General features: G+C 47.5%; 1 protein-coding gene across 4 annotated transcripts in view; it reads left to right on the forward strand.

The window, feature by feature from the left end:
- The window catches only part of LOC8052304 (protein retinal degeneration B), a 144,485-nt gene that overhangs the window by 106,470 nt on the left and 19,662 nt on the right, over positions 1-18,353 (forward strand). For all 4 annotated transcript variants that reach the window (XM_029977865.4, XM_029977867.4, XM_029977866.4 and 1 more), the window contains 4 exons: positions 6,183-6,335; positions 13,262-13,539; positions 16,930-17,189; positions 17,619-17,768. In XM_029977865.4, the coding sequence (XP_029833725.2) occupies positions 6,183-6,335; positions 13,262-13,539; positions 16,930-17,189; positions 17,619-17,768 (841 nt within the window). The remainder of the gene's footprint in view (positions 1-6,182; positions 6,336-13,261; positions 13,540-16,929; positions 17,190-17,618; positions 17,769-18,353) is intronic.

Genomic DNA, 18,353 nt, shown 5'->3' on the forward strand with positions numbered 1-18,353 from the left:
CACTGCAAAACGCTCTGACCGGATGTTTAATCAAACAAACCTTAATTACGAACATCTCGCGGCAGCTTTACCGAGTAAAAAAATAATTAAACAAAGTTCACCAATAATTTAATTTGTGCATCAGTTCTCCTTGAACTGCTCCAAGCATCGCAAGAACACTGTCACCGCCGCAGCACTCCACTTTGTTTCGAAGCAGCCATTGGGTGTTTCGCGTCTCCGCAGTTGTCGGCGCTTCCCGAGGTGCCTCTCCGATGTTTCTTTGTGTTTACCCTGGCCGCACGCAAGGTTGATCGCAGCATTCGTGGCAGGAGTAACAACGGGAAGGTCCACATTGACAAGCGCGAACGATTCAAAGAAGTTATACTCCGCGGCTTTGCCAACATGTTTTCACACATTCCTGTGGAGATTCTTGCAGCTCTGGGAATCATGCCCCGGCTTGGCAATCATGCTTGCGAGAGAAAATACAATGTGCACAAAACAGTTGGTGATTTTTCACCTTTGGGTCGCAGATGCGGTGTGGTTTCTTTTGCACGAGGAGCTTCTCGACCCTGTCCAATAGGCCTTGCTCGTTCTGCAAAATGGTTGACAGTGTCGAACAGCTGATGCTGGAATGTTGAATTCTTGGTATGTTTGGTATGCTGAGCAATGTTTTTCAAACTTCAAAGACAAGGTAAGAAGGAAAAAGTTAAAAAATAATTTCATGGCCCTTTTAACTTCAGGTTACTGTTTTGTTTGTGTATCTAGCATTGCTTTTTTTTAATTGGGCATAGAAGTTGCGGAGGTTGACCACGGTAGTTATGGCCAATCACTGTGTTGCTACAGTCGAACCCGCATATATTGAATTTAAAGGGGATCGTAAAATAGTTTCATATATCGATAATTTGGTATACAAAATTATGTTAACTTAAGCTCCACTTGAAATTTCCGCGTGTCTCTGCTAATACCGAAGGCCGCGACAAATGGGACCTTACCAAAAAGAGCGTCCAAGAGCTGCTAAATACAGTAGAGCTTAGTTGGTGAAGATCAAAAACACCGCTGCGTTTGCAATCGTTTACGCCTGGCCACAACCTTCACACCACGCCAACAATAAAACACGAAAATAGTTTAAAAAAAAAATGAAAGAACAGAAAAAGCCAGCCGCATAAAAAAAACCTCTTGATTCATAGAATATGGTTAAGCGAGCAACAAAAAAGAAACCTCACAAAATTCAGGCAGTAAAAAAAGAAAGGCAAAAAAAGAAAAAAAGCTTAAAGAAAAACGGCGAAACAAAAAGGTAAACAAAGATAAGGCATTCAAAGTGCAATTGCTCAACCACTGTCAACACACTCAACTTGGCAAAGGCTTTATTTTTTTTTTTTTTTTTCTTATTTTATTTTGGGGTTAAGGAGTCGCACAGCGACAGCAGTGTTCGGGGAAAGAGTGCACACTACCATTCCAACAGGGGGCACTCCCTGCCCTTCTTAAGCGCACACGGGCCCTTTCCCCTGCTTTTCCCATCCTCCACTTTTTTTTCTTTTTTATATGGTTGTTTTTATTTTTTATTACAACTGCTCTTTTGCTGCATATCCCCGTGCGCGTATGCTGGCTTGGCGCTCTGCCAGCCCCGCAACGCCAGCTATGTGCTCGCCGCGGGCGCAGTGGCGCAGTCCGACCGCGGGAGAAGCGACGGGCCACCGTGCTTCGTTCGCTACACTGATTGTCCCCGCCATGGGAGTTCGATGCAGAAAAACAACGCTCCTGTACAGTTACATGTGATTTTCAAGGGGATGTTTGGACTGTTCTATATAAAAAATCATTTGAAATACCCGGGTGTGATATAACCGGGCTCGACTGTACCTCGGTTTTTGCGCGACCGCAAATAGCGCAGTGGCTGGCCATTACGTGACTTTAGTTGTGACTACTGCAGCCGTACAACAGGTTGTTTGAATCAGATGGATAAAATGTAAGCCAATTTATTTCCCTTTCATTCCATCTCTTTTTTGTTTGTAATAAATGCCACAATGGCCCTCAAGGCTATTTGATAATTTTCTTTGAAAAGAATTAGCTGAACCTTAGTGTGTAAGAAACAAAATTAATTTTTTTCTTTCAACTTGGGTGAGTACATATTTTCAAATATACTTTCATATAATAAATGCACCACCTACAGGCACCTCTGACATAAGTTGCGTTGCAATGCATTAAGAAACCGATTTATGTGGTCCTTTCAAAGCGCCAGTGTGCCATGGAGTCCACACTATAGATCAGCACCACAGCTGTTGATAATAAGTGTGCCTCATCATAAAACAAACGTAACAAATATTGTACACACTTTTTTTTAATATACAGTGTACACCGCATATAACGTATGTCGCGGGAGTGGCGAAAATCCGGACTATAAGCGGTACCGCGCTATAACCAAAACATCAATTTTTCAGGCCAAAATACATGCCATGAGACAACTTACCTTTATAAAACAATTTATTTTATATTAGATGAAAAATAAAGCTTAGTTTGAGGAAAGTCTTTATTTCACCAGACTAGTGCAGTTCTCTCTCAAGTGTGCCACACATTTTGAAAGAAATGAGTGACTTTTGCTTGGCATAGCCTTTTAACGGTGCCGCGGGTTGCGGACGGACGTTGTGAGCGTTCAGGATTGCTAACCCTAATCACTTTTCTCCGGTGATGAAAACGCGTGAAAATTCGCATCCTTTATATGGTACGCGCCAGTAATACCTTCAACTTGAGCGCGGGCATGAAATGCTCCAAATAAGAAATCCGGGCGATGTTCGAAAACACAAATGCTTAGAAAGCACCACTTTAGCCGAAGTAAACAAACACGACGACACGGGCGTTTCTACCGTCTTGAAAGTGCCGCCACGACATTGCCGCACGAGTAGGTGGATCTTCCCTTCTAGTATGTGCTGGGTTATCATAGCGACACACAACGAAAATTCACAGTCAAGGATAGCGCTTTTACGCGGAACGATGAGCTTCCACCACGCTGTCTACGACGACGATCACAGCCAGAGCACTGTCACAATCGACGCCATGTTTGCGGATAGAAGAAGCCAGCATGCGACCGGCATGCAACGCGCGCGAACACGTCTCCTTGACTTGCAATTGGTCTGTCGTTCCGGTTGTTTCCAACCTTTCCAACGCAGCGGAGGGACGCACGCACGTGAACGACACGTGCATGCATCCCTCTGTCGCTATGGCAACTGAAGCCTCTCTCTTCGCTTCTTCCCGCTTCTTTGAGCAACCTCCTTGCCTCGCGAGTGCCACTTGCGTCTAGCGCTGTTATCTAGTGTCGCACAGGGAAGCGTGCTCGCTGCGCCGGTCGATCGGCGTGGTCGGCGGGCTGTTCCAGAAACCGCACTATAACCGGTATTTCCCTTCGCGCGCCTGCATTTTAAGCGGTATGTAATTACATGGAGTTCTATAAGAGGCGAACCGGTGGTTTAAGAAAGCCACGTTATACCCGGTCCTGCACTATAAGCGGTTACGTTGTAAGTAGTCTATACTGTAATTTTATTCCACCCTGAGGGGCTAGACAAAGACCATTGGCCCATACCAAAGGCCTGCAATGCTACACTACCACAGACAACATAAAGAGAAAGTTATGCAAAAAAGCACATGCATGTACAGTCGAACCTGGATATATTGAATTCAAAGGGGATCATAAAATAATTCGATATATCAATAATTTGATATACAAAAATTAGTTAACTTAAAGGGAAGATGGGGCACTCCTACATTTGAGAAAAAACGCTTGAATTGCGTTCATTTGGCCTTTAGAATAACAGATAACAAAATTATATTTCAATGCGACGCGCCGGTAAGCCACAAGAGCAATTTCAAAATAGGGCTGAAGCCCCGCCCCCCTAGCCTTGGGCAGCCAAAAGATCCGTCGATGACGTCACGGACAGCGACTGTCTGTCGCGTTTTTCTCGCGTTTAGCAATACTTACGCAGCAAATGGTTTGGGTATTCGGGTTCACGGGGTAAAAATACACTAGAATTCACTTCTAACTCATTTTTTCCAAGAAGCTCCGTAGCTTCCCTTTGAGCTCCAGTTGAAATTTCCGCGCGTCTCTGCTAATACCGAAGGTTGCGACAAACCAGACCTTACCAGATAGAGCCTCTAAGAGCCGTTAAACACAGTAGAGCTTAGTTTGTAAAGATCGCAAACACCGCAGCGTTTATGCGGCAGTGTTTGCAATCAAGCACCGGCAACAAAACACAAAAATAATTTTAAAAAAATTAAAGAACGGAAAATGCGAGGCGCATAATAAAGGACTCTCGATCCATAGAATGAAGTTAAACAAGCAACAAAAAGAAACCTCATTAAATTCAGGCAGCAAAAAAAGAAAGAAAAAAAAAAGACGGTCAAAGCAAAAACGGCGAAAGAAAAAGGTAAACAAACATATGGCGTTCAAGGTGTGATTGCTCAACAGTTGTTCTCGACACACTCAACTTGATGAAGACTTTTTTTTTAATGCGAAAGCTTTAACTGCCCCATGGAGCGAGCTGGCGTCATCAGTTTGAAGCGCGAAAACGGCACGTAGTTTCCCCGATCCCAGAGGAGCGAAGTAAAGCTGATGGGCCTTCAATTTCATTGGCTGGCACGCGTCGACGGGACTCCCATTGGCTGCTGCGCTCATCACTTTCCACAACCGCTCACCCCATGTCGCTGCGTGTCCATCAGTGCGCCGTTAACACGGAGCGTCCAAAGTGAGCGTGCCCAGGGAAGCACGCGCGCTGACCGGCGACGAAAAGTATGCAGTAGACGAAAAAGAGAGCAGACGAGCGGCTTTGCATTCACAGCTTATAAGAAGTGCTTAGGTGTACCTCGAGCTTTTTTTTTTGCTTATTTTATTTAGGGGCTAAGGAGTTGCGCAGCAACAGCAGTGTTTGGGGAAAGGGCGCGCGCTACCGTTCAAACACTCCCTGCCCTACCTATGCGCGGGCCCTTCCCCTTGCTTTTGCCATCCTCCATTTTTTTTTTTTTTTTTACAACTGCTCTTTTGCTGTGTATCCCCGTGTGCGTATGCTGGCTTGGCGGTCTGCCAGCTTCGATACAGAAAAACAACACTCCTATACTTTTACATGTGATTTTCAAGGGGATCTTTGGACTGTTCAATATAAACAATAATTGGAAATACCTGGGCGTGATATAGCCGGGCTCGACTGTACACACATACACAGGGATGGGGGGGGAAGGGTGGGGGAAGGGTGGGGGGAGGGACAGTTTTTTGTCAGATGGGGCTGGGAATTAAAGAAGTTATTTCTGGATTGAAATCAGCTGCTGAAGCGACAGGTCGAGGTTTTGTCAGGGCATGAACAGTATTGATAGTTGCACGAGACTGATCATCAGCCTACCTTTTTCTTTCTTTACTTTTTGGAACCATTGAGTTGCTTCCTGCTTCCTCAATTTGCGAGTCACATAACACTCACCCTCAGAATATGGCCCCAGGAATCTTTTATTCTCTCACAGTTGGTACTCGAAGAAAACCATTGGCATTAGTGGCTCGCCAACCTGAATACCTAGAAAGGTGGAAATTAATGTGCCCTTTAATATAACTTACAAAGAACAAGGATTGATGAGGTGCACAACCAGTCACCCTTTCAACAGATCAAAGCTCTCTGAAAACTTCAACTGTGACAGGCATCTCTTGCTCACAGTTTTTGTCACTTCTGCCTAAAAAATTCCTATATGTAGAAGGCGTCATACGGGGAAAGTTGGGGAATCCTTAAGTCGTTACGCTGCTCCATGACGAGAAAAAGATAAAGTGGGGTCGGCATGCTTCTCCCAATTTTCGGCTTGCAGGGAACGTAAGGAACATGGGAAAGGCCTCTGAATAACAAGTGTTCGAGGGACTAAAGTTCTTGGATGATCATTGCACTTCTTGCTTCCTACAAGTACCGACATTCCTTGAATCGCCGATTGCACGACGGAGCAGGCTTAACTGGAAGCGAATGACAGGACACAGCGGCAGAATGAACCGAAAGCTGTCACTTTGAATTTCCTCGGATTGTGCTTCATCGTGCGTGTCGGTTGTCATTACTTTCGAAATAAATTGAGGGACTTCAGGGGGATCACAGAAGTGCCTCGGTGTCGCGGGGGTAGGGTAGTTCCCTTTGGAAGTGAGTGCCGTGTGCCATGCACTCAATGTGCTGACCCTGTGTGCACATGTGCATGTGCAGTGGAGTACCTGCAGAGCCACGCCCACCTGTTTGTGGAGGGGGTGGTGCCGTCGGCGGGCTATGCGTCGATGGGGCGCCGCACCAGCGAGGCCAGCATCAGCAGCACTGTTTCGGGGGTCTCGGAGTCCCTGCCACTCAGCACCATCACTTCACGTGAGCCCCTGCCTTCTTTCTTTCGGCAGATCTTTTTGCTAGTCACGGCGGGGGGGGGGGGAAGATTTTTAGCTAATTAGACAAAACAAAGCATTGCAACATGCCGTTTTTTCTGAGACATATCTCAAAAAAAGGTTGTAATTAGGCATTTTTAACAATGAAAAGGGCCTCGCACGATTGTAGTTTCGGGTTTTTTGGAACGCTTAGGGCATATAGGTTGAGTTTGCAATGTAGGAAGACAATCTCAAATTCCACTCTAGTGTGCCGTTCACCCTTTGGCAGTCAGGTTGTTTTTTTTTTCTCCGATACATGTGTGCTTGTGTTAAGGGTTTTTTTTTCCTTCGAAAGCGTAGTACAAACAAAAAGTCGATAATAGGTTTTTTAAATTGAGAGAGGCTCTTTGCCGACAATCATACTCTTTGACTGCAGCTCCAACGTCGAGGTTGACGCCCACTTTTTGTTGATGCCTTCCTTGGATGCCGACATCAATGTTCCTGGGTCCGAGTGCCTCCTCTTGTTGACGTCGTCGCCAGGCTGTCCCTTTGTGGGCTGCGCATGACGTCTCTTGGCAGCCTGACTAACAGCGTTAGGTGGCTCCTGCAGTTCGTATCCCACACTGCCCTCGCCCTCCCAGTGGCCAAGGTCTACAAAATTCCTCTTCAACAAGCCCCGGGACGTCGCTGGTATGGGCAGTGGCACACGGACATCGATGCTCGTCCTCTTGGGGGTGTGCGTAATTGACGGCGACCCTTTGCGAACTAGGCTGGTATGGGAGCCATCCGAACATACACCTTCCTCGACTATGGCGTTGAACGAAAAGTTAGCTTGACCCTTACCGAAGAGTTTGATCCTTGTCTTCATTACAAGGCTTTACTTCTGGCAAGCTGTGACAACGGTCTCAACTGGATGTAGCTTTCCAGAGAAAGGCATGGCAGAGAGTCGACGAAGCTGGAGTTCTTTAACAAGCTTTATGTACCGTAGTGCTCGAGTTCCTCTTTGGTGACTTTCTCACTGCCTTCTGCTATTTGGGTTAGAGGTAAGGCTCTGGAGCTTCGGTCCTGACCTCCTGGCTGCTTCTGAGGAGGCTGTGGTTCGTCGTCGTTGAGCGATCCAATGGGCGTTGTCCACAATGTCTGTCCTCGCTGACTCTGCTGTGTGGGATGAGTATCAACGGGATCTGGTTCTCCCTTGAGTTGCCGAAGTTGTGAGAACCGGGAGTTTCTGCAATGCTTCGATTGTTGCTGTCTGGTTCTAGACCTGAAGTGCTTATCAATAGAGGCACTTCATACTGTTGGTCTCGCATTTTTATCTCCTTTTCAAAGTGCTCACGCGCTGGGTGGTCAAGACATACTGGAAGAATCAGCAATTCCAATGGCGTCTAGGCGCCATATTTCAGAAGGATTACAGTGCTCGCTCCCATCGCTGGTGAACGCACATGACATAAATAGAATGGGGACTGCACTTTGGGGATTGCGCTTTGGGGACTACCACTATAGTTTGCATAGGTGCCCTGCACCATCTAGCCAAAGACAATATTCGCTAATTTAGCTTTCTCCAGTTTACAAAACAAGATTTATACATCTTTACTGTTTAGACATGGTGAGGGCTCTTGATGGTTGATGTTGTACCGACCAATGGTTCCAACAAGGCTCCGCACGAGCTGGTCGCCTACTTCTTCTCTTCTGAGCACATGCTGCTCGGTCTCTTTTCCTGCGAAGTGTATAGTCGGGCATGCATCCACATTGGTGGGAAGTGTCCTCAATATTTAATAGACGGTCTCTACGGCTGTCAGTGTCTCACTGACACGGTTATTACTCCTGTGGCAATCCTCCAGTAGGCATCGAACCTGATGAGTACACTTATTTCATTTGGGCATTGCGCTCCCTTTGGTTCTACTTTAGTGGCCAGCATGTTTTCGGAGCGGAGTTGGGCTTGAACCTTGTCGTCGATTGGGTCATTGGTGACAGTGCATCTCTCTGGCACCTCCAGTGCTTCCAATGTGATTACGGTGCTGTTGAACTGATTACGTAAATCGAGGCTGACTCGTCGACAGTCATATTGTGATGGACGGCGAGCACTACCAAATGTGGATACGGTCAGCTTATCGTGTCCAAGAAGAGGGCAGTATAGTTTCTCGGGGAGGCCACAACATACAAAGGTTCTCTGGCTGCTGCTGTCCAGTAGGATCCAAAGGTACCGTACAAGCCCAAACTTGAGCAGTTTGAAGGGAAACAGACTGTCCATTCTTTGCCACATTTGAAGGAGCAGTCGTAGCTGCTGTGGTGTTGTCATAAGGGTGCGCCTGAGATTGAGAAGTGCCTTGTGTAAATGGAAGGGGACGAGACACATCACAGAGCATTGTTAGGTGGTGTCCTCCACAGCTGGTGCAGATAAGGTTGCTTGCTGAATGGCAAGCCCGTGCGACGTGGTTGCGTTTACTACATTTAGAGCAGCAACATGCTCGGGTCAGTTGTGATAGTTTTTCTTCTGTTGATAGTTGAAGTTGGCAACTGATCATCGTGCTCATTGGAGCTGCAGAGCAGACAGCTGAAGGCGTTATGCTGAACAGATTCATTAGTTAGCGCAAGTGCAGAGGGATTGTTTTGCATATATTCTGCTTGATGCCTTGGTTGAAAAGGCAGGGCTAGGGATAAGCATATGGATTGTTTCATGTGTCCTTCTTTGTAGGCATGTGCAAATAGTGTTTTTTTAGTTCGAAGCGAATTCAAAGCGAATAGTAATTTGCTTCGAATATTTTCAAAGCGAATAATTCGAATAGATGTAGGAAAAAATTATTAGCAAAAGTTATGCAGTGGTCACTTCACAGACCATTTATTTTCACTGCAATGCACCCTCAAATCAAAACTTAAGCTCATGCACAAATCAAAACTTAGTACAAGAAAAGTCAGTGATTTTCATGAAGACACGAGCTGCTGCACATGATCAGGGAGGAGAAGCTCCCTCCTACAGCTCACGATGCTTCCTGCGCTTGAGAAAAGCCTTTCACTCCTAGTCTGGGTTGCTGGTATCGAGAGATACCTACGGGCAACATGGACCAGGGATGGGAACAGATGTCTTCCCCTGCACCTCCACCATGCCAAGGGGTCTCCTGTGCGCGCAAGGGGTGTCTTCAGGTACTCAACAGACTCGGTAGCGAATTCGTGGCCTGGCTTTTGGTGCGTGTCAGAACTAAGACTGGAGAAGACATCCCACAGGGTGTCTCCCAACGAGTCTCATATGCCTCCGCTAGTTTCGGCGGCTGCATCACTAGGCTCGTCCACTGATGCGCTCTCCTCGACGGCCTTCGTCAGGAGTGTGCATGCCCATTTGTTTTCTGCCTCTCCAGTGTAGCACCCGTCCTTGTATTTGGGGTCCACCAACATTGACAAACCTAGAAGGCGACACATCTAATTCCCATCTGGAAATCGTGTCTTGATGCTTTGTATGAGGCTCGAGGCAACTGATCCTGCTTCATCGGTAGAGTGTCGACTGAGAACAACCTTGGTGCACTCTAATAAGGGAATCACTTGGGAGAGGGTCGGATAGCTGTCTCCAGACAGCTCAGCTGTGGCTTGCTTGAGAGGCTGCAAGACCTTCACTACTGCAGTCATGAGCCTCCACTCACTTGCACTGAGAGGTTCCACTGTGTCACATTCCGACAGCTCCAAGCTGACGGACACGCGAAGCTTCACAAGCCTCTTCATCATGGCGTGTTCACTGTTTCAACGTGTTGGAACGTCTTGCACAACTTCAATTGGCTCAAGGTTCATGTTCTTTTGGATTTCCATAAGGCGCCCGCGGGCCTTTGCACTCCTTTTATATCGAGCCACAATGGTTCTAGCTTTCGCACATAACTGCGAGAAACCCGCCACTTCTTTTTTGGCGTTGCTGATGCACAGCTGCAGTGGAGAGTGTGTCCGAAGCACCGCACGCCAGACCACGGTGACCGTGCAAACGCTGAGGTGAAATTCCTTGCATTGTCCGTGACTACATAAATCGGCATAGTGCCTGGTGCTGGTAGTTCCCAGTCCTCGATAGCACTTTTGATGAACTGTTTTAGGTTTTCAGTCGTGTGGGAGTCACTCATGTCCGTACAAGCCAAAGCGTGCACGTGCTGTCCAAATTCTTTGTCCATCACGTGGCAAGTCACGGAGATGTAGCTATCGTTTGCGCGCGATGTCCAGCCATCCGTCGTGATGGAGTAACATTCTACTCCGCTACTGAAAATGTCTCGCAGACTCTTTCTTAGTTCTTTCTTTTTGGACTCTTATAGATCCGGGATGACAGCGTGCGATAAGGTCGTCCACGACGGCATGGTGTAGTCGGGCATGGCAAGCTTCATCATTTCAACGAAACCACTTTCTTCTACGATGCTGTATGGATGCATTCCGTACAGCATACCCAAACTAAAACTGTACAGTCGGTTTCAGTTTGGGCTTGCAACTGTCGGCTACCGACGGTTGCTGATGATTCGGTTTACTCCCATTCTTGTGTTTGACTGCACTCCCGCGTGCTTGACGCTCACATTCGAAAGTCTTGTACAAATCAGGGTGCCTTTTCAGGTGCGTTGCGAGGGTCGTTGTCGTACCCTCGCAACGCACCTGGAGTTTTCAGCGCTGCCTTGCATTTGAGACACCGAGCTTCATTTCCCGGTGGCACTTCCAAGAAGTAGTTCCATATCGGATTTCGATACACACCGGCTTCACTTTCATCGTTCCCGGCTGCCGTCGATGACCCGTCAGCCATACGAACAAACACGCAGCACCTAGAACGAGCACACTTCGGAATCCTTTGTGGAGCTGCGACGCACGATTTTCTGATCGGTTTAGCATGTCTTGGATTGGATTGGATATTTTTTTATTTCTTGATGCCGATGCGGCTTTCATGAGTAACAACCGAAACCGATACTACCAGATACAATCGGCCTTCCTTCCGCTATTCGTTACTGCCGACAAACTTTTTCGAATATCGGAATTCGGATCGAAGCGAATACCGAATAATGTACTATTCGATTGAATATTCGGAAAAATTGAATATTCGCACATGCCTACTTCTTCATGGATCTCGACTTGGATCTGGATGAACCTCATGATGAGCTTGATTTGATTGCCTGGTGTTAGTTCAGTATCACTGGAGTTTACAGTTGTCATACTTTCTGAGTTTTTGCTGATAGAGGGTCACCAAATCTTCAAGAAAGGACTGCCTCAGTACGCGGGGTAGCACCACCGCATAGTTGTCAAGTGGAGCTTTCAAACCTTCTAAAGATGTTGTGCTCAAGCGGATGGCATTGAACGGTTGGCTAAGTTGCGTCACATTCTTTGAGCTGCTGATTTTTGGGAGACTAAGAAGGTGGTCGATGTGTTTGTCAATTAAAATGTCTCATCTTTCGAAGTGGTCATGCAGTGTACACACTGCCAGTGCATAATTTTGTTCAGAGAGGCGAATGCCTTCAACTGCTTGCCTTGAATTGTCAGTGAGGCATGTCATTAAGTACTTGAATTTTTTAATGGCTGGGAGATTGGGATTACTGTGGATAGCGAGATCAAAATGGTTCCAAAACGCTTGCAAATCCTTGAGATTTCCTGAAAGGTTGGTCGTTGGAGTTTTGGAAGTTTGACAGTTTGCTGGCTCCTTGATGCAGGGATTGGAGGGTTGTTGCTGGAAGTCTCTGCCGTTGGAGGGAGGCTGCCAGACTGTAGGGTGTCAGATGGCATGGCCGTCATGCGCGAGTTGATGGTCAGAAGTTGGGCTCTGAAGTCCAGGGTGTGTTGAACGCGTGCGATTCCTCAATTAATTCCCAAGCGGTAGTCGTCGGCCTTGTTGAGCTCGTTGCCCAGGTCTTCATCTGCAGTCAAGGCCAAAATGCCTGTCAAGGTCGACCAGGCCAGTTTGCTTTTCGATCAGGTAGTTAAGCTGTATGCGCAATTCAACCTTTGTCGAGTCCGGCTGCTCAAGAAGAGCGTCAATCTAGGCGAGCGTCTGGGCCACGGCGGTGCGGACAACGTCACAGGTCCTTCGCAGGCAGTCCATGTTGTCTCCCGGGGTTTTGGCACCAAATTGTAATGGAAGGAGAGACCCAAGTCGTGTCAGTTCCAATGGCCGTTTATCGAAACGCTGCCCCTGTGGTAACCACTCTCTCTCATTCCCCCGAATCCCCCTGCTTGTTCCTCTTTATTTCTCAACAGAGGGTGCTTTTGGTAAACCTCAGAATAGCGATGTTTTACTAGGAGACCTAGCTTCTTCGGGTTTCTTAGTTTCTTAGAAGCTCTCTTCACGTTCTTCTGCCAGCTTCGCTCCCCTTGGTGTTTTGTTTAGTACCAGTGAGGCGAAACATGCTGCAAATACAGCATTTATAGTTCCTCAGAGACATAACAGAGAGCAGCACCTCTGGGGCATGTGCAGTTTTGCATTTAGGTGAGAAATATTAAAAGTATCATCGCCACCATACACGTACGGCAACGAGCGTCAAAGGGTGAAGCGGCGTGCTGTCCGTCAAAAGTAAAGGCCCTGGAACTGCATGTCACTAGAGTGAAGGTTTTGCAGTATTTGCGAGATCAAATGTACATAGAGCCTATACATATAAGAAGTATATATAACATTGTCAAGAGTTTTTCGATCCAACGATGGAAGAACGATGCACGAAAAAGATAGGAAATGTATGCAAGTGCTAAGTGTTCCACGACACCACCCGATAGATGGCGCCAGCGTGTCCTCCCGTCATAAGAGATCCGAGGAGGTTTTAAGGCGTTTAGTCGTTAGCAGTCGCAAGCGCATGGATCAGCCTTAACTTTTATTTAACGGGCAGTTAGGCGGTAAAGAGACGCAATCTTCTTTGGCGGTGCGCCGCCCTATCGGGGTGGTCGTCGCGCGAGTTTCGCCCTCGAGATGGACCGGCGTTCTGAGCGGGGCACATTCGTGACGCGCAGTGACACAGAAGTGGTGGGGCAGTCGGCGCCTGGACTTTGCCCTGTACTGCCCGGAGGGGCTGGCCAACTTCCCGCCCCACGTTCTACCGCACCTGTTCCACGCCAGCTACTGGGAGTCCATGGATGTGGTGGGGCTGCTGCTGCGCCAGCTGCTCAGGGGAGACTGCGCCCAGCCGGCCCCGGGGGGCGCTCCGGCCCTCGACCGAGACCTGGCCCCCTTTGTGCCAGGGCAGCCCCGCGAGAAGTGGCTCCGCAAGCGCACCTCCGTCAAGATCAAGGCAAGGGGCCCGCCGCCTTACCCTGCCGACGCGCTTGTCTACAGTTGCTTTCATTGTACAGTAAAGTCCACCTGTAACAGTAATGAGGAAACCCGAAAATTTAATCATTCTAACCGATTATCGTTGTATCTAGACTAGGAGCTCTAGATACTGATTGTCATAAGCAATACATTTTTATATCTACTATCGTTATAAGTGGATTGCACTGTGTGTGCAAACGAAACCGAAGTCATGAGCGCGAGCATGCTGTCTCGAACGATGCCAGTACCGCACAAACGTGTGTGCTTGGCAGGGACGCTGAAAGCCCATAGCTCATTCTTGTAGCTTCTGCCACATGTTGTAACATAAATATTGCTTTAAATCTTTTTGTTCTTAAAAGGTTTTTCTTTTTGTGACATACGTGTCTGGTCTAGACACTTAAGACTATTTTTCAGGCATTAGGGAGTTTTAGAATAACGCTCGCAATTTTAGCGCACGCTAACTCGAAATTTAGCGCTTGTATTAGCACACACGACGCAAGAGAGTTTTAGAATAGCGTTTCTCCATCGCGACGCAAAAGCCCAAGCATCTCATGCTTGCGACGCCACCAAGATACAGTCACAATTTTTATTTCACACACGAAATGCTGTAACTTTAGAAGAAAACAAGTTTTTTGGTCCAGAGTACCATTTTAGATTTGTTTAAACACGAGAATGCAACGCGAGCGGTTGACCGGTCGTGTCCGCTTGCGTCGCCTCGGCAAGAGAGGTCTCGTGTACTGAGTTTCGCACATTGAACCTTCGCCCAGAAATGTTCGCACGTCGCAGGCGTCTAGTTGCCGGTGATTGTTGCTAAACCGAGTACAATGTCGTCTCGTATTGAAAATCGTAGTCACGAGGATGCTGTTGACGTCGCACTCACGACGCCGCCAAAGCAGCCACAGCAGCCGTAGCCGCCGACATAATCCTGAAAGCCGCCATTCTTTTAACTCTGCTTGCCTTGGCTTTAGCCAACTTCTCATCACGAATCCTCCTTGGAGAAGCGCAAAGACTCTTTGTGCACACACACTATTTCCGAGAAATAGCGCATGCTAAAATTGCGCACGCAAAGCGCAAAACCTGGTTTGCGTTCGGAGCACGCGCAGTGGCGACGACACTATTCTTTGCGTACGCAAAGCTTTAGCATGCGCTATTCCAAAACTCTCTATTCAGTGTCCTTATGAAGTGAAACAAAGTATAACGACTTTTACGTGGATCTGCATAAACAAGCTTGACAGGCTGTACCTGTGTTGCTAGACTTGCTCGGTCGGGGACTTTTCTTATACGCTGTACAACAGAAAGCATCCTAAACCATGTCCAGCGGCCGTGCTACTGGTGCGTAGGATAGTTCGTCTTCTAGCAGGTTGTCTTGGAAAATACCGGGATTAGCGGCTCTGCATTCAAACAAATAGGCACACTCCAGTGAGTCTGCTGTGAAGGCATTGCTTATGGAGGAATGCTGTTTTTGCTATGGAAGTGGGCAAGCATTTGAAAAGTGTTCTTTACCTGCAGAGAGACACACTCTTGAATGCTAATAAAACAAAAGCATCCATTAAAAATTGTCACTGCAAACAACAGTAAAATATTTCAATAGCAGGTAGACACCTTGGAAATCTCGACAAAGGGTGACTGGTAATAAAAAATAACCGCATCTCCACGTGGTGAATGATGTTGATTGGGGCGAAGCTCTGGTGGTTCTGATGATACTGATTTTATTGTTTGTAGGTAGTGCTGATGGTGCTGACTTTTTTTTTTATTCCTCATAGGTAGTGCTGAGTTCTGGGTTGCGTTTCGACTTCATTATTACTGCTTTACGGTCGGTGAAATGCAGAGCCAGTGGTTCTTCTAGCGGATCAGCTTGGATCCGCTAGAAGCCGTGGGAACGCATCTCCACCGCTTAAGTCAACGATCCATGTCAGAAAGAGAATGTGTGGTATGGAACGTGGTTATATACGCATTTGAGCATTTGACTGCAGCGCCCTCTCGTCTATAAACGTTGAACCAATGCATGCAAAGTTTAACGCGATTATATACGCATTTGACCGCAGCGCCCTCTCCTGTATTGATGTTGAGCGGCTACATGCAAAGTTTCATCCATGACAGAAACCCCAGCTCTTGAGTTACTACCACATCTCAGAGCCCCCTACTCGTAATGCAGTCGTTGCCGAGTGGTTAAGGCGATGGACTAGAAATCCATTGGGATCTCCCCGCACAGGTTTGAATCCTGTCGTCTGCGCAAACATTTTTTCTTTTTATGTGAGCACGAACACCGTCTAGACGGACGGATGGACAATTGGCTAGACCCTAAGGAGCTTCGCCCCTAATAATAATCGCTCCTAATGCACAGTGTGCACCCCTTGGCAGGTGACATGTCTTGGGACCCCCCTCTTCTGAGCAGAGCTCTACAGCTGAGTTGACTGAGTTCCACCGTGGTAAACCACAAGTTGAATTCTCGTTTTTATACCTCTGGTACAGTGAAACTCAATTATAACAAAGTCAACTGGAACCAGAAGTAGTTTTAAATTAATAGCTTATCCGGAATTCCTTCTGTCTGAGATTGGCAAAGATTCAGATTTTCTTTGTGCACACAGTGCATAATAGTTGTGCGATATGTGGCAGACGCTTGCATATACAGTAGATGCTGTCTTACGTTTTGGTAAATTTGCGGTAGAAGGCTGCAATAAGCCACATTTATGTTTTTTTACAACAGCTGGCATGCCTGCACATGTTAACGCATGTAGAGGTGCGCTCTCCCTCTGAATATTTCCGTGCTGCGGGAAAGCGGAATGATGGCGAGCAGTACATATGCAGGACTCACTTCCACCGGCTGGTGTGGCTGGAGAACATGTGATCACATGTGGTAGAACTTTGTCGACATGCTTTTCAATGAGCTGCACAAAAAGTGCCTGATCAGAGACAATGGGGCAGTCAAGAATTCCCCCTTGGTCGGAGTTGAAAAGGAGTGCAACTCTCGAACAACAGTTTATTTCGCGTGGACATCCACAGGCTTAGAGCAAATGGACTCGTGCAAAAGTGGTGGAGCCGAAACAAAACCGAAAGAAACCACAAGGTTCATAACACCCACCGACTGCTTTCTAAAAAAGCAAATGCCATGGTGAGATTATAAGGTAATTGGAGCCTGGCTTATTTATCTAAACACCGGGTGGGTTTCTATAGCTTAGAAACATATGCTGAGCACCCTGTTAACATGGCACAACTGACTTGGTTAACATTGCACAACTGGTCTTGGTTAATCTAGTACAACTAGTCTTGTTTCATGTAGCACATTAACTAATAATGCAATGGTGCTCTAGACTGGAGTTTTGGGGTGTCTGGAAGTTTGACCGTTTGGTGTGCGGGTGGGGCCTTGCAGAACGTGGCGGCCAACCACCGGGCCAACGACGTCATTGTGAAGGAGGGGGACCCCCAGCTGCTGAGCGCCCGCTTCATGTACGGGCCCCTGGACATGGTGGCCCTATCCGGGGAGAAGGTGGACTTGCACCTCATGCGCGACAATGGCCAGTGGACCCTGCTGGGCACGCAGCTGACGGACCGCAATGGGCGCCTCGGCTTCTGCGTACCCCGGGACTTGGGCCTGGGCTACGGGCTCTTCCCGGTCAAGGCCATCGTCAGGTGGGGAAGCCCGCCCTTGCTCCGGTCAGAGTGCAAGGAGCATTTCAAATTCACAACGTAGTGCAAACTACACTCAAATAACGATGTGCGCCCAGGAGTAGTTTGGAGGTGTCTATGGCAGATTCTCAGCCAGCTGTGTCTTGAAGCTTCACTTTCCTTGAATGCGCCAAGCAACTTTGGCTAGGACATTCTATGGGGCCAGCAAGAGTGAAGCCATTTTCTGCCAATGCTTCCTGGTTTCAACCTGAGGGGGATGATCCTTGGAACGACAGCTTTAGATATCATGCAAGGTCCTTTTTTTCAAAGCAAACGTTTTAGTTGCAACTTCTATGATGGGCTTTACTTACCTATCAAGATCTTGATAATGAGCGTAACCTGCTTTGCAAGTGTTGCGGTCCATTGAGAGCCTGTTGGACTTGCGGCGCGCAGGGGAGATCACACGGCGATTGACTTCTTCCTGGCGGTGGTTCCGCCCAAGACGGAGTGTGTGGTGTTCAGCATCGACGGCTCCTTCACAGCCAGCGTGTCCGTGTCCGGGAGGGACCCGAAGGTGCGGGCCGGAGCCGTGGATGTGGTCAGGTGAGGCGCCTTCCACGAGGTGCACTCGGTACTTGGGTTTCAGTTTATGGTGGGGTTCCTGTGCAGGTGCCCTTAGAACTGAAGTCATCTGTGCCATAGTTTGCTGCAGGTTAAAAAAAACACGCCTCTCCCACAAAGCCCTCTGCTCACTATAATCGGTGGCTTCCTCCTCCCCAGCGCTCGGTCTGCTCGAGTGGAAAGAGTGGAGAGCTTTGTGAGGAAGGGAGCCTATCCTACTTTTATTAACCTGCAACAGACTATAACCTAAGGTTAATGCAACTTCCGCTAATATATGGGTAAGGGGCGACAAATTTTAAAATTGTTTCACTTAAAACCAAAGTCGAAACTAGCTCTGTGAGCTTTGGTTGTTGGAGGGTTGTACAGTCAGGCCACTTTGTAATGTACACTTCTTCCGTGAAAGTGCTTGTATATAATGAACAAAATGCCAAGGGGAGCAAAACTGGCTGAGGAGTGTGAAAAGGGAGCTTCTGGTAAACCTCAGAATGGCGTGCCGCTCTGAGGTTTATCAAAAGCTTCACATTATATATAATGAAGTAAAATTTCTGTTTGACAAAACTTTCTAAC

This window comes from Ixodes scapularis, unplaced genomic scaffold (assembly GCF_016920785.2).
Source record: "Ixodes scapularis isolate PalLabHiFi unplaced genomic scaffold, ASM1692078v2 PGA_scaffold1__304_contigs__length_218370807, whole genome shotgun sequence".
In the NCBI taxonomy this organism is placed as follows: domain Eukaryota; kingdom Metazoa; phylum Arthropoda; class Arachnida; order Ixodida; family Ixodidae; genus Ixodes; species Ixodes scapularis.